We start from the raw sequence: 15954 nt of genomic DNA on the forward strand, positions 1-15954 counted from the left end.
CCTGAGCCAGAAGCACTGGCCCAAGTGTAATGTGGATGGCTTTAGCGAGCACCGCAGGCCCTGGTGAAATATAGATGGCATCAGCCAGCACCAGAGGCCCTGGGGTGGTGAAGATGGCCTCACAGGAAGCACAGGCTCTGGTGTAATGTGGATCGTATGAGCCAGCACCACAGGGCCTGGTGTCGTGAAGACGGCCTCAGCCAGAAGCACAGGCCCTGGTGTGGTGAAGATGGCCTCACAGGAAGCACTGGCTCTGGTGTAAAATGGAAGGCATCAGCCAGAAGCACAGGCCCTGGTGTAATGTGGATGGCATCAGCCAGCACCACAGGCTTGGTGTGGTGAAGATGGCCTCACAGGAAGCACAGGCCCTGGTGTAATGTGGATGGTATCAGCCAGCACCACAGGGCCTGGTGTGGTGAAGACGGCCTCAGCCAGAAGCACTGGCCCAGGTGTAATGTGGATGGCTTCAGCCAGCACCGCAGGCCCTGGTGTGGTGAAGATGGCCTCACAGGAAGCACAGGCTCTGGTGTAATGTGGATGGCATCAGCCAGCACCACAGGCCCTGGTGTGATATGGATGGTATCAGCCAGCACCACAGGCTCTGGTGAAATGTAGATGACGTCAGCCAGCAGCGCAGGCCCTGGTGTGGTGAAGATGGCCTCACAGGAAGCACTGGCTCTGGTGTAATATGGATGGTATCAGCCAGCAGCACAGGCCCTGGTGAAATGTATTTGGTCTCAGCCAGAAGCACAGGCGCTGGTGAAATGTAGATGACGTCAGCCAGCAGCGCAGGCCCTGGTATAATGTGGATGGCCTCGGCCAGCACCACAGGGCCTGGTGTGGTGAAGACGGCCTCAGCCAGAAGCACTGGCCCAGGTGCAATGTGGATGGCATCAGCCAGAACCACAGGCCCTGGTGTGGTGAAGATGGCCTCACAGGAAGCACTGGCCCTGGTGTAATATGGATGGTATCAGCCAGCAGCACAGGCCCTGGTGAAATGTAGTTGGCCTCAGCCAGAAGCACAGACCCAGGTGTAAAATGGATGGCATCAGCCAGAAGCCCCGACCCTGGTGTAATGTAGTTGGCCTCAACCAGAAGGACAGACCCAGGTGTAAAATGGATGGCATCGGCCACAAGCCCAGACCCTGGTGTAATGTAGTTGCCCTCAGCCAGAAGTACAGGCCCTGGTGTGATATGGATGGTATCAGCCAGCACCACAGACCCTGGTGTAATGTAGGTGACGTCAGCCAGCACCCCAGGCCCTGGTGAAATATAGATGGCCTCAGCCAGCACCACAGGCCCTGGTGTGGTGAAGATGGCCTCACAGGAAGCACAGGCTCTGGTGTAATGTGGATGGCATCAGCCAGCACCTCAGGCCCTGGTGTGGTGAAGATGGCCTCACAGGAAGCACTGGCTCTGGTGTAATATGGATGGTATCAGCCAGCAGCACAGGCCCTGGTGTAATGTAGTTGGCCTTAGCCAGAAGCACAGACCCAGGTGTAAAATGGATGGCATCAGCCAGAAGCACAGGCCCTGGTGTGATATTGATGGCGTCAGCCAGCACCACAGTCTCTGGTGTAATGTGGATGGCATCAGCCAGCACCAGAGGCCCTGGGGTGGTGAAGATGGCCTCACAGGAAGCACATGCTCTGGTGTAATGTGGATCGTATCAGCCAGCACCACAGGGCCTGGTGTCGTGAAGACGGCCTCAGCCAGAAGCACAGGCCCTGGTGCAATGTGGATGGCTTCAGCCAGCACCGCAGGCCCTGGTGAAATATAGATGGCATCAGCCAGCACCACAGGCCCTGGTGTGGTGAAGATGGCCTCACAGGAAGCACTGCCTCTGGTGTAATAGAATAGAATAGAATAGAATAGAATAGAATAGAATAGAATAGAATTCAACTTTATTGTCATTGCACATGTCACAGGTACAGGGCAACGAAATGCAGTTTGCATCCATCCAGAAGTGCTTTAGCCGTGATATAGATATATTACAATATATATTTGCAATAATATAGATGTGTAAGTATATTACAGAAATGGGTCTATTATGGTATGTTATAATATACACAGTGTGAAGTATGTTATGAATATTCTATAACTATAAGTATGTACAGGCTGTAGTGAGTACAAGCTATGTACAGGCTATGAACAGGATATAAATATGAAATAAAAACTATACAGAAATCTGAGATATACAGTTATACAGAAATGTGAACTATGCAAGTTATAAACAGTTGTAGGATTGAAAAATTATCATATGTACAGAATGATATTCACACAGAACTATACAGTAGTGCAGTTAGGATAATTGTGATAGTGATAAAGTGCTAGTGGTTGTGGGTGTGTGTATGTTCAGTCCATGAGTTTAACGTGGGTCAGATGTCAGGAGGCAGAGTTCAGGAGTCTGACAGCTGTGGGGAAGAAGCTGTTCCGGTACCTGGTGGTCTTAGTCCGGAGGCTCCTGTAGCGCCTCCCAGAGGGCAGGAGGGTGAAGAGTCCATGTGACGGGTGACTGGGGTCTTTGATGATTTTCCCAGCCCTTTTCAGACATTGCTTCCTGTAGATGTCCTTTATGGCAGGAAGTGGTGCTCCGGCGATGTGCTGGGCAGTTTTCACGACCCTCTGCAACGCCTTCCGGTCCGAGGCAGAGCAGTTCCCGTACCAGACTGTTATACAGTTGGTCAGGATGCTCTCGATGGTGCAGCGGTAGAAGTTCACCAGGATGTCTGAGGACAGGTGGTTCTTCCTCAGAGTCCTCAAGAAGAAGAGGCGCTGGTGAGCCTTCTTGACCAGCTTGGAGCAGTTGGTTGTCCAGGTGAGATCCTCGGAGATGTGGACTCCCAGGAACTTGAAGCTGCTCACACGCCTCCACAGCCGTCCCTTAATGTGGATGGGTGGATGTGGGTCAGTATTCCTCCTGTAGTCCACGATGAGCTCCTTGGTCTTCTCGGTGTTAAGCAGCAGGTTGTTTGTGTCGCACCACTCAGCCAGATGATCCACCTCCTCCCTGTAGGCGGTCTCATCGTTGTCGCTGATGAGGCCAATCACCGTGGTGTCATCTGCAAACTTAATGATGGTGTTAGAACCATCAGCAGGTCTGCAGTCATGGGTGAAGAGGAGTAGAGGAAAGGGCTCATCACACAGCCTTGTGGTACACCGGTGTTCATTGTGATTGTTGATGAGCAGCGGTTATCCAGTTGGACATGTTGGGGGCGGTTGGTCAGGAAGTCCAGTAACCATTTGCAGATGAGGGAACTGATGCCCATGTCTGTCAGTTTCCTGATGAGTTGTGAGGGGTGGATTGTATTGAATGCTGAACTGAAGTCTATAAACAGCATTCTGGCGTGAGGTGTTGTTGTTGTCCAGGTGTGAGAGGACAGAGTGCAGTGCGATGGAGACTGCATCCTCTGTGCTCCTGTTCTGGCGGTATGCAAATTGGTGGGGTCCAGGGTGGGGGAGACAGGATTTGAAGTGTGCTAAGACCAGCTGCTCTAAGCACTTAGTGATGATGGGGTGAGTGCTACTGGGCGGTAGTCATTGAGGCTAGATGGGTTGGAGTTTTTGGGTATCGGGACGATGGAGGTGGTTTTGAAGCAGGCGGTACCACAGCGTGGGCCAAGGACAGGTTGAATATGTCTGTCAGGACTCCTGCAAGCTCCCCAGAACACGCTCTGAGAACACGCCCGGGGATGCCATCAGGACCTGCAGCCTTGTGGACATTGATCCTGCTCAGCACCGCTCCTACATCGGTGGGGGAGAGAGTCAGAGATTGGTGGTCTGGCGTCGTGTCTGTTTTGGTTGTGGTCGTGGGGTTCCCTCGCTCAAAACGAGCATAAAAGTTGTTGAGTTCGTTGAGGAAGGAGACATCAGAGAATGTAATATGGATGGTATCAGCCAGCAGCACAGGCCCTGGTGTAATGTGGATGCCATCAGCCAGCACCACAGGCCCTGGTGTGGTGAAGATGGCCTCACAGGAAGCACAGGCCCTGGTGTAATGTGGATGGTATCAGCCAGCACCACAGGCTCTGGTGAAATGTAGATGACGTCAGCCAGCAGCGCAGGCCCTGGTATAATGTGGATGGCCTCGGCCAGCACCACAGGGCCTGGTGTGGTGAAGACGGCCTCAGCCAGAAGCACTGGCCCTGGTGTAATGTGGATGGCTTCAGCCAGCACCGCAGGCCCTGGTGAAATATAGATGGCATCAGCCAGCACCACAGGCCCTGGTGTGGTGAAGATGGCCTCACAGGAAGCACAGGCTCTGGTGTAATGTGGATGGTATCAGCCAGCACCACAGGCCCTGGTGTGGTGAAGATGGCCTCACAGGAAGCACTGGCTCTGGTGTAATATGGATGGTATCAGCCAGCAGCACAGGCCCTGGTGAAATGTAGATGGCATCAGCCAGCACCACAGGCTCTGGTGAAATGTAGATGACGTCAGCCAGCAGCGCAGGCCCTGGTATAATGTGGATGGCCTCGGCCAGCACCACAGGGCCTGGTGTGGTGAAGACGGCCTCAGCCAGAAGCACTGGCCCTGGTGTAATGTGGATGGCTTCAGCCAGCACCGCAGGCCCTGGTGAAATATAGATGGCATCAGCCAGCACCACAGGCCCTGGTGTGGTGAAGATGGCCTCACAGGAAGCACAGGCTCTGGTGTAATGTGGATGGTATCAGCCAGCACCACAGGCCCTGGTGTGGTGAAGATGGCCTCACAGGAAGCACTGACTCTGGTGTAATATGGATGGTATCAGCCTGCAGCACAGGCGCTGGTGAAATGTAGTTGCCCTCAGCCAGAAGCACAGACCCAGGTGTAAAATGGATTGCATCAGCCAGCAGCACAGGCCCTGGTGTGGTGAAGATGGCCTCACAGGAAGCACAGGCCCTGGTGTGATATGGATGGTATCAGCCAGCACCACAGGGCCTGGTGAAATATAGATGGCATCAGCCAGCACCACAGGCCCTGGTGTGGTGAAGACGGCCTCAGCCAGAAGCACAGGCCCTGGTGTAATGTGGATGGCATCAGCCAGCAGCACAGGCCCTGGTGTGGTGAAGATGGCCTCACAGGAAGCACTGGCTCTGGTGTAAAATGGAAGGCATCAGCCAGCAGCACAGGCCCTGGTGTGGTGAAGATGGCCTCACAGGAAGCACAGGCCCTGGTGTGATATGGATGGTATCAGCCAGCACCACAGGCTCTGGTGAAATGTAGATGACGTCAGCCAGCAGCGCAGGCCCTGGTGTGGTGAAGATGGCCTCACAGGAAGCACTGGCTCTGGTGTAATATGGATGGTATCAGCCAGCAGCACAGGCTCTGGTGAAATGTAGATGACGTCAGCCAGCAGCGCAGGCCCTGGTGTAATGTGGATGGCATCAGCCAGCAGCACAGGCCCTGGTGTGGTGAAGATGGCCTCACAGGAAGCACAGGCCCTGGTGTGATATGGATGGTATCTGCCAGCACCACAGGCTCTGGTGAAATGTAGATGACGTCAGCCAGCAGCGCAGGCCCTGGTGTAATGTGGATGCCATCAGCCAGCACCACAGGCCCTGATGTAATGTGGTGGCCTCAGCCAGCAGCACAGGCCCTTGTGTGCTGTAGATGGTCTCAGCAGGAAGCAAATGCCCTGGTGACGGTCACTTTTGTTTTTGCTAGCATCAGAGGCCCTGGTGTGCTGTAGATGGCCTCAGCCAGCAGCACAGGCCTTGGTGAGGTTTAGTTTGCTTTATGCTACCAGCACAGGCCCAGGTGTAATGTAGATGGCCTCAGCCAGCACCTCAGGCCCTGATGTGCTGTAGATGGCCTCAGCAGTACCAAAGGCAATGTTGACAGTCAATTTTGTTTTTGCTAGCAGCACAGGCCCTGGTATGTTGTGGATGGCCTGAACCAGCAGCACAGCCCCCGATGAGGCTCAGTTTTCGTTTTGCAAGTAGTACAGGCTCTGGTGTGTTTCAGCCATCAGCACAGGCTCGTTTTTGTGGTGAAGATCACTTCAGCAAGCAGCACAGGCTCTAACAAAATTTAGATGTCCTCAGGAAGTGGCCTCAACCAGCCACTTCCGGTTTTGGGCAGGTAATGGCGGACATGCGATAGTTCGCGCGGATGTCTATCCCAACGTGGGAAGTGTTATGAACAGCTGATAGGAGCGGCAAAAGGTGTTTTTGGAATATTATGTTTTTGTTTCTGCAAGTACTTTTATGTAATTTTTGCAACGCTATATGTGTAAGGAAAGCTTGACCTAGGACAAACTGATGGCATAATATCTAAGTACTACTCTTCCAGTTTCATATGTAAAAAAATTATTGCGCTAGCTTATGCAGTTGCAGTTCTACAGGGATTTAAAAATAGTTACACAAACTGGAGCGTGCCCGCTCCGACCTGTCTTAAAGGGTTAAAGATCGGAACCACTACCCCGGTCTCCCAATCCAGGGGTACTGCCCCTGATCTCCACGCAACATTGTAGGGGCGAGTCAACCAAGACAGCCCTACAACATCTAGAGCCTTCAGGAACTCGGGGCAGACCTCATCCACTCCAGGGGCTCTGCCACCACGGAGTTAACTGCCTCAGTGACCTCGCCCCCAGAGATTGGCGGATCATCCCCTTCGTCCCCAGACTTTGCTTCCTTCACGGAAGACATGCCAGTGCGATTGAGGAGGTCCTCAAAGTATTCCTTCCACCGCCCAACAATTTTCTCGGTTGAATTTTCAATTCAATTCAATTTTATTTTTATAGCGCCAAATCACAACAACAGTTGCCTCAAGGTGCTTTATATTGTACAGTAGATCCTACAATAATAGATACAGAGAAAAACCCGACAATCATATTACCCCCTATGAGCAAGCACTTTGGCTACAGTGGGAAGGAAAAACTCCCTTTTAACAGGAAGAAACCTCCGGCAGTACCAGGCTCAGGGAGGGGCAGCCATCTGCTGTGACCGGTTGGGGTGAGAGAAGGAAGGCAGGATAAAGACATGCTGTGGAAGAGAGACAGAGATTAATAACAAGTATGATTCAATGCAGAGAGGTCTATTAACACATAGTGAGTGAGAAAGGTGACTGGAAAGGAAAAACTCAGTGCATCATGGGAATCCCCTGGCAGCCTACGTCTATTGCAGCATAACTAAAGGAGGATTCAGGGTCACCTGGTCCAGCCCTAACTATATGCTTTAGCAAAAAGGAAAGTTTGAAGCCTAATTTTAAAAGTAGAGATAGAGTCTGTCTCCCAAATCCAAATGGGAAGCTGGTTTCACAGAAGAGGGGCCTGAAAACTGAAGGCTCTCGCTCCCATTCTACTTTTAAATACTCTAGGAACAACAAGTAAGCTTGCAGTGCAAGAGCGAAGTGCTCTAATGGGGTGATATGGTACTACAAGGTTATTAAGATAAGATGGGGCCTGATTATTTAAGACCTTGTATGTGAGGAGCAGGATTTTGAATTCAATTCTGGATTTAACAGGGAGCCAATGAAGGGACGCCAATACAGGAGAAATATGCTCTTTCTTTCTAGTCCCTGTCAGGACCCTTGCTGCAGCATTTCATTTTGGATTAATTGAAGGGAGTTTTTAGGACATCCTGATAATAATGAATTACAGTAGTCCAACCTGGAAGTAATAAATGCATGAACTAGTATTCCAGCATCACTCTGAGACAGGATATTTCTAATTTTAGAGATGTTGCGCAAGTGGAAGAAAGCAGTCTTACATATTTGTTTAATATGTGGATTGAAGGACATGTCTTGGTCAAAAATGATTCCAAGGTTACTCACAGTGTTACTAGACGCCAAGGTAATGCCATCCAGAGTAAGAATCTGGTTAGATACCATATTTCTAAGATTTTCAGGGCCGAGTACAATAACCTCAGTTTTATCTGAATTAAGAAGCAGAAAGTTAGCAGCCATTCAGCTCTTTATGTGTTTAAGACATTCCTGCAGTTTAACTAATTGGTCTGTGTTATCTGGCTTCATGGACAGATAGAGTTGGGTGTCATCTACATAGCAGTGAAAATGTATACTATGTATGTCTTCTAATGATACTGCCTAAGGGAAGCATGTATAATGTAAACAGAATTGGTCCTAGCCTAGACCTTAGTGTGTAAAGAGGACTCTCCATTTACATGCACAAATTGGAGTCTATTAGATAGATATGATACAAACCACTGCAGCACAGTAAGTGTAATACCTAGAGTGTGCTCTAATCACGCTAACAGAATATTATGGTCAACAGTATCGAACGCTGCACTGAGGTCTAGCAGGACAAGCACAGAGACGAGTCCACTGTCAGAGGCCATAAGAAGATCATTTGTAACCTTCACTAAAGCTGTTTCTGTGCTGTGATGAGCTCTGAAACCTGACTGAAACTCTTCAAATAAGCCATTCCTCTGCAGATGATCTGTTAGCTGTTTGACAACTACTCTTTCAAGGATTTTTGATATGAAAGGAAGGTTGGAGATTGGCCTATAATTAGCTAAGACAGCTGGGTCTAGAGATGGCTTTTTAAGAAATGGTTTAACTACAGCCAGCTTGAAGGCCTGTGGTACATAGCCGATTATTAGAGATAGGTTGATCATATTTAAGATTGAAGAATTAATTAATCAATTTTGTAGGAATGGGGTCTAAAAGACATATTGATGGTTTGGAGGAAGTAATTATTGAAGTTAACTCAGAAAGATCAATTGCAGAAAAAGAGTCTAACTTAACATCAATGGTACTAAAAGTAGCTGTAGATAATATTACATCTGTGAGATGATTATTGGTAATTTTTTCTCTAATGATTAAAATTTTATTTGTGAAGAAGTTCATGAAGTCATTACTAGTTAACGTTAAAGAGATGGTTGGCTCAGTAGAGCTCTGACTTTTTGTCAGCCTGGCTACAGTGCTGAACAGAAACCTAGGGTTGTTCTTATTTTCTTCAATCAGTGATGAATAGTAAGATGGTCCTTTGCGGAGGGCTTTCTTATAAAGCAACAAACTATTTCTCCAGGCTAAATGATGATCTTCTTGTGACATGCCATTTCCTCTCCAGCTTACGAGTTATCTGCTTTAGGCTACGTGTTTGAGAAATATACCACGGAGTCAGGTACTTCTGGTTTGAGGCCTTATTTTTCACAGGTGCTACAGTATCCAAAGCCTGACGGTTTGCCAAAATCTCTTCAAGGCAGTCCGAAAGTCTTCTTCCATGGCCTCTCCAAACTCCTCCCACACCTGAGTTTTTGCTTCAGCCACCGCCCGCGCCGCGTTCCATTTGGCCTGTCGGTACCTATGAGCTGCCTCCGGAGTCCCACAGGCTAACCAAGCCCGGTAGGACTCCTTCTTCACCTTGGTGGCTCCCCTCACCTCTGGTGTCCACCATTTGGTTGGGGATTACCACCACGACAGGCACCAACGACCTTTTGGCCGCAGCTCAGTGCAGCGGCTTCGGCAATGGAGATGCTGACCACCAGGTGGTGATCAGTTCACAGCTCAGCCCCTCTCTTTACCCGGGTGTCCAAAACATACGGCCTTAGGTCTGGTGATACGATTACAAAATTGATCATCGACCTGTGGCCTAGAGTGTCCTGGTGCCGCGTGCACTTATGGACACTCTTATGTTCGAACATGGTGTTCGTCATAGCCAAACTGTGGTTTGCACAGAAGTCCAATAACAAAACACCGCTCAGGTTCAGATCCAGGGGCCATTCCTTCCAATCACGCCCCTCCAGGTGCGTAGCTGCCCTCTGTCTCCTTTTTGTTGGTCTCTGTGTTTCTTAGTTGCTCTGTCTCCCCTAGTCAAGTCCGCGTCCGTGTTACATTTCCTGTTTTACTTTGAAGGTTTGTGTCCTACGTGAATGTACTGAGTTTCGCTTCCCTTGGGTCTCGTTATGTCCAATTTCTCCCAGCTGTGCTCCCCTTCTGTGTCTCATTCCCCTCGTTATTTCCCAGTGTATTTAAGCCCTGTGTTTCTCTGTGTCAGTGTTGTGATCTCCCTTGTGCTGTGTGTCACTCCCTGTGTGTGTTTTGTTAGATTTGTCCCAGTTTAGGTTTTGTAGAGTTTTCTGTTCAACAATAAAAACTGCCATTTTGAGTTCAGTTCTGTTTCCAGTGAGTTTGCGTTTGGGTCCAATTCCTGCCTGCACACAGCCGGATCATGACACTCTCCACTGCTGAACTCTCATCCCTCTCCCTCTCAAACTACCAAACTACCAGGATTCTTGTGATCCAGGGGTTTGTGTAAGACTCTCAGTAATGAGATGATCAAGATAAACATTTAAAATGTTAGTAAAAGTTTCAGAGTCCACTAAACCTACTTGTATCCTGTGGTTTTACAGTGTTCAAACATTTACTGACAACATTCAAGATATGGCCATCCAGCTAAACCCATAATGACCCCATGCTTCAGTGTCATGGTCTTCCAGTCCTCTCTGGTTTCCCGTCCATGCTTTTTATTGTTTTTGGTGTATGTTTGTTTTCTCCTCTCTCTCCTCCCCACTCCTCCCTGCTTGGGCATTTTTGGGTTCCCACCTTTGGCCATCGCACCTGTGGTCATCACCCCTGTGTCTCCAGGTGCTAGTTAAAGTAGCAGACCTGTGATACTCACCGCTGGCTTGTTGTACTGCTTTAGTCAGTGTAGCCCCAGCTCTCTCTAGTTTATCATGTTTTCCTTCTGCTTCTGAGGATTTCTAAACTGTTTTCTCTTCTCCATGTACAGACCTTCCTGGACCCTTCCCTGTTTCCCTAGACGTTGTGTGAGAGTGTTCGTGAGCGAACATTGGCGCAGTTCAAGTGGGGACGTGTAAGTGAGAAGTAGAGTTGGACGTGTTCACCCTTCCCTGGATTCCCATTACCTGAACTTTTATATACAATACGTAATGTATATAGCACTTGTTGTTCACCTTGACATTCCGCTCTGCTTAAAATGTTCTCTCAGTTGACATTTCTCAGTGATTCATAAATTCCCTCAAGAATTGTCCATAATCTTCTCCCAGACATGTTTTGCTGAACATTATTCATAAGCACCAAAAATGTTGCAATAATGGTAATATGATCTTTCAGGTGATGCGAAATAAAGTTCAAAGTATTTGTAACATTTGGGGTGTGAACAGCTGTAGAAAAAACACTGCATTCCTCCAAAAAACAAAGGCTCTCCAATACAAATACTTAGTATGAAAATTGATTATCCAGCAGCAAGAGACAAACAAAGGCCATTATCTCTTCACTGTTCTTTAATTGTCTACTCTGCAAAAGACTGGCGGCCTACGGGGCAAATTCTAAATTGGCTGAGGGAGGCATGCTTCCTCTTGAGATGTGATAATTCAAATAAACAGTATCTCTCTCACCAGGATACTTCATAATAACTCTATGCTTCTGTGCTTTGCAACAAGTGACTTGTATTTAAGTAACTTGTATTTTAGCAGCAGAGTGGTAAACTTCAGGCAGACTTTCTGTCATTTGGGAATCTAGCTAAGCCCTGTTTGATAAAACTGGGTGTGTCTTATGAGAAGCGTGTCACCATTCCTTGACAAGTCTGCTAATAATATTAGAAGAGAATCTGTTTTCATGGTGCTGAAGTAATATTGATATACCACATAGCATGCCCAGTACATGTAGAGACAGTATAGACTGGAAGAAGGAGGAAAGAACTGATCAGTATTTTTTTTTTTTTTGCCTGTCCCGTTTGGTTCTTTAGCCGTCAGAATTATTGTCTGAAGCCCACAAAAGATACCCAACAGATTTACTTTACCAAGTGGATCATCACGGCCTTGCCGTATTGGTCCATTTGATCGACCTTTGTTGTTATTATTTATTTTATTTTATTTCATTTTCAGTTGTTACAGACGGGACAGACATGGCTGGGGGATAGGAAAGGGAGAAAGAAAGATAAGGGAAAAGAAAAACAGAGGGGAAGGTCACTTAAAAAGAAAAAAAAATCTCCCAGATCACCTGTTGAGAAAAAAAAAAGAGAGAAAACAAGCGAAAAAAGAGAAAAACATAATAAACACAACACCATCGCATTAATCTAGCTAAGTGTAAATAACACCCATCCATCCATCCATCCATCCATTTTCTTCCGCTTATCTGGGGCCAGGTCGTGGGGGCAGCAGCCCAAGCAGAGAAGCCCAGACCTCCCTCTCCCCAGCCACCTCCTCCAGCTTGTCCGGGGGAACACCAAGGCGTTCCCAGGCCAGCTGAGAGATATAATCTCTCCAGCATGTCCTGGGTTGCCCCGGGGCTTACTCCCGGTGGGACATGCCCAGAAAACCTCGCCCAGGAGGCATCTTTGTCACTGCGGCCGCTGCACCAATCCGTCTGTCGATCTCCCGCTCCCTTCTCCCATCACTCGTGAACAAGACCCTGAGATACTTAAAGTCCTCCACTTGGGGCAGGAACTCGTCCCTGACCCGGAGTGGGCACTCCACCCTTTTCTGGCTGAGGACCATTGCCTCAGATTTGGAGGTGCTGATTCTCATTCCTACCACTTCACACTCGGCTGTGAACCTTTCCAAGGCGAGCTGGAGGCCTTCACCTGATGAAGCCAACAGAACCACATCATCTGCAAAAAGCAGAGATGAGATCCTGAGACCAGGAGTCTCAGGATCTGCCAATAAAAATTATGAACAGAATCGGTGACAAAGGGCAGCCCTGGCGGAGCCCATCACCCACCAGGAACGAGTTCGACTTATTGCTGGCTATGCGGACCAAGCTCTTGCAACAGTTGTATATGGACTGAATGGCCCGTAGCAATGGGCCAGACACCCCATACTCCTGGAGCACCCCCCACAGGACCCCCGAGAGACATGGTCGAATGCCTTCTTCAAGTCCATGAAACACATGTAGACTGGTTGGGCAAACTCCCATGCGCCCTCAAGTATCCTCGAGAGGATAAAGAGCTGATCCAGTGTTCCACGACCAGGACGAAAACCGCATTGTTCCTCCTGTATCCGAGGTTCGACTAAGAGACATACTCTCCTCTCCAGCACCCTGGCATAGACTTTCCCAGGAAGGCTGAGGACTGTGGCTCCCCTGTAGTTGGAGCACACCCTCCGGTCCTCTTTCTTAAAGATGGGGACCACCACCCCGGTCTTTCAGTCCAGGGGTACTGTAAATAACAGTAAGTACTAAATTTTGAATGTTGTTGTACAGCACGCAGGACCGACAGCCGCAATGTGCTTTGAGGTAGCAGCCAAGAAAGTTGTAGTTTGTGTTTATGAACAGTGAACACCCGTGTGCACACCTGTGTGGATGAGCGCGCTTGTATTCAAAAGGTTTCTCCATGTAACAATCTGCTAGAGGGTATAGGGAGCCATAACCCTGTCCACCAGGGCATGAAGCAGGCATGGAGGAGATCCAGGCCCCAAACGTCCAGAGACCCCAGAGTGCGAGAGCCCAAGGAGGACCACCGGAGGGGCATCCTTGCCACCCTCCTGGGAAGAGCTGAGGAGAGCCCCAGACCAGGGGTCACCCAGGAGCCAGGGAGCAGAAGCCAGAGGGGGCTGCAGTGGTGTGCCCGTGGGCTCTGCCGGCAGCCAGCTGTGCCAGAGTGAACCGAGCCGACTGATCAGTAATTAAAAGATGACACCAACCGTATCTATAAAGCTCTGTGATCAGCACACTGGATTTCTTGTTACTGAATCAGGCAGCAGACTGAACACAGTACATTTTATGTTTCTAGGAGCTTTTGTGCTCTCTGTACTTCATTCTGGGGCTCAAAAACACTCATCAATGTCACTGTTTTATTGCACGTGATAAAATTTACTGTGACACAAAGTTGACTGTTAAAACACTGTCTGCACTTTCAGCATAACATGTGGCAATGTCCTCCCAACAAAACAGAGGACCTGCAAAAAACGAAAGTCATCTGTGTTGCATCTCAGCATCCACTCTCTCCCCGGCATGACAAAAATACTGGAGTGACGGCGTTGCAGAAAAGATGAAGTGAAATAAATCTGACATATTCAGGACTCGCCTCCTGCTGGCTAAGTCACAATCCTTGCCACAATTCCAAAGACAAAGAGAGTGAACATAAAAGCAGCATGCGGCTGTAGCTGGGGTATGGATAGAATTAAACCCAGAATTTTTTTCTATGTTGCCATCTATACAAGCAGCTGGGAGGCACGTGATCTGAATCTTCTGAAAGAAACAGATATTCGAACTCCACCAAGCTGGAGTGCCATTCTTTCACATTTTTATGATTTGGCACCACACAAAGAAAACTGAATTGTAGTGAAAGCTATTTCCTCTGTTGAAAACCATTTTATCATACTTGTCATAAATTTGATTATAATTATTATATTGAATAATATTTTTATGTGGATTATGCACATGTTTAGAATGAATGTAATTGTTTAGTAAAATGTGTTTAAATGTTTTGAATTATGAAGTAAAAAAAGTTTTTTGATTGTGTTTATTTTGTTTTGACCTTGAAGAAAGCTGTAGGGCAGATTTTATTGGATGGTGAAAATGATTGTTACTGGGCTTTAATCAGTTTACTTTCACTTAAACTTGTTTTCTTGTGTGTGTTTTTAAAAACAAACAGATTTATAGCTGTCTTCGTAATGGTTTATTATGAATTATTATGAAAAGAAAGTCCAGAAAGTACTCACAATAATTCATTTGTTCCACATTTTGTCATGTTTCAGGTTTACTCCAAGTGGATTTGATAATTTTTCACCTTAAAATTCTACACAACTTTGCTCCACAATGACAAAGTGAAAAAGGTTTGCTTGAAATTGTTGAAAATGTATTAAAAATAAAAAACAAAAAATATAATATGCACATAAATATTCACAGATTTAGGGTTAGGTTCCTTTTGCCATGACACTGATCTGAACATCTGTCAAATGTTTCTACGACTTGATTGGCATCTACCTGTGGTACTTTCACTAATTGGAGATTAGTGAATAGGCACACAACTGACCATATGAGGTCCTAAAGTCATGATGTCCAATGAACCTTTTCGGAGAAAGTCAAAACTGTAAAGCCTGCTTTAAGAGGATAAGAGTTATAATGTTTTCTGTCATATAATAATGACAGAAAACATTTTTTTTTTTTTTCCATTTGTATGTGAGTGTTTATCAGTAATGCCTGTTTCCGTAAACGACAAATGTTACTTTCATTAAGTAACATTTGCTGGGCTTCATAAGCTTTTGTACATGATCTTTCCTGTATTCGGGGCTGTTTGGAGCTCGGTTTTACTTTGGTGGTTCGGACAGGAAGTGGTTTCTTGTCCTGAGTATTTGACGGTCGGATGAGTCGGTAGGGAGGCACAGTTGAAGAACGCTGGCAGTATCGAGGGTCACAGGAATGTATAGTAAACACAGGCAGAAAAATGCCCACACATCCTCGGCACAGTGTGGACGTGTGCTCGCTCTTCTTTGTTTCCTGGTGCTGAACGGCGCAGTGGAAGGAGCCCCCAGACACGGAGCCCATAGACACGGAGAGCGAGGTAAGAGCACAGCCTAAGAAACTTGTTGTGCCTAACAGTTGCTGTTGACCCTTAAAAGCGCCTGCCTCTGTCAGAAGGCTTTAGTTTAAGCAAGAAATATGTCACTTTGACACACAGAAGACCGCATTTTTGGTCTGTGTGAAGACGTTTCAGTGAAAAAAGATGTTATCATCGCTGTTACCAACGGCCAGCACATGACCTGCAGACCTTTGCTGGGTGTCCTGGACTCAGGAGTATGCCACTGACTGCAGCGGCAGTGCGACATCTGTTAGTTTCCACCACCCTTCCAGTTCTGGGTGGCAGATGTGATGTTACTGGGGGAGGGGGCTCTTCTACTGAAATCTACCAAAGACTCGCCATGTTTAGGAAATCAGAGGCCAGATGTGTTCCAGGCGTAAACGAGTTATTGTGAGCAGGTCAGATTCTAACTGTGGCATCGTCTGAACGTATTTCCGCATCTCCCCAACACGGCGAGGGGACTCAGGAGTATGCCATGACCTCCTTTACAAGTGTGCTCAGTTTGTTACAACTCAGTAACGTCTTTAGAG

The 15954-nt window shown here is 47.7% G+C and overlaps 1 protein-coding gene across 2 annotated transcripts in view; it reads left to right on the forward strand.

The window, feature by feature from the left end:
• The first annotated feature begins 15183 nt into the window (after nt 1–15183).
• The window catches only part of adam19a (ADAM metallopeptidase domain 19a), a 107741-nt gene continuing 106970 nt past the window's right edge, over nt 15184–15954 (forward strand). The window contains exon 1 of one of the 2 annotated variants that reach the window (XM_039609279.1): nt 15184–15406. In XM_039609279.1, coding sequence (XP_039465213.1) covers nt 15265–15406 — 142 coding nt within the window. In that variant the 5' untranslated portion in view covers nt 15184–15264. The remainder of the gene's footprint in view (nt 15407–15954) is intronic. The other variant, XM_039609278.1, reaches the window with a different exon arrangement.

This window comes from Oreochromis aureus, linkage group 3, assembly GCF_013358895.1.
Source record: "Oreochromis aureus strain Israel breed Guangdong linkage group 3, ZZ_aureus, whole genome shotgun sequence".
In the NCBI taxonomy this organism is placed as follows: Eukaryota; Metazoa; Chordata; class Actinopteri; order Cichliformes; family Cichlidae; genus Oreochromis; species Oreochromis aureus.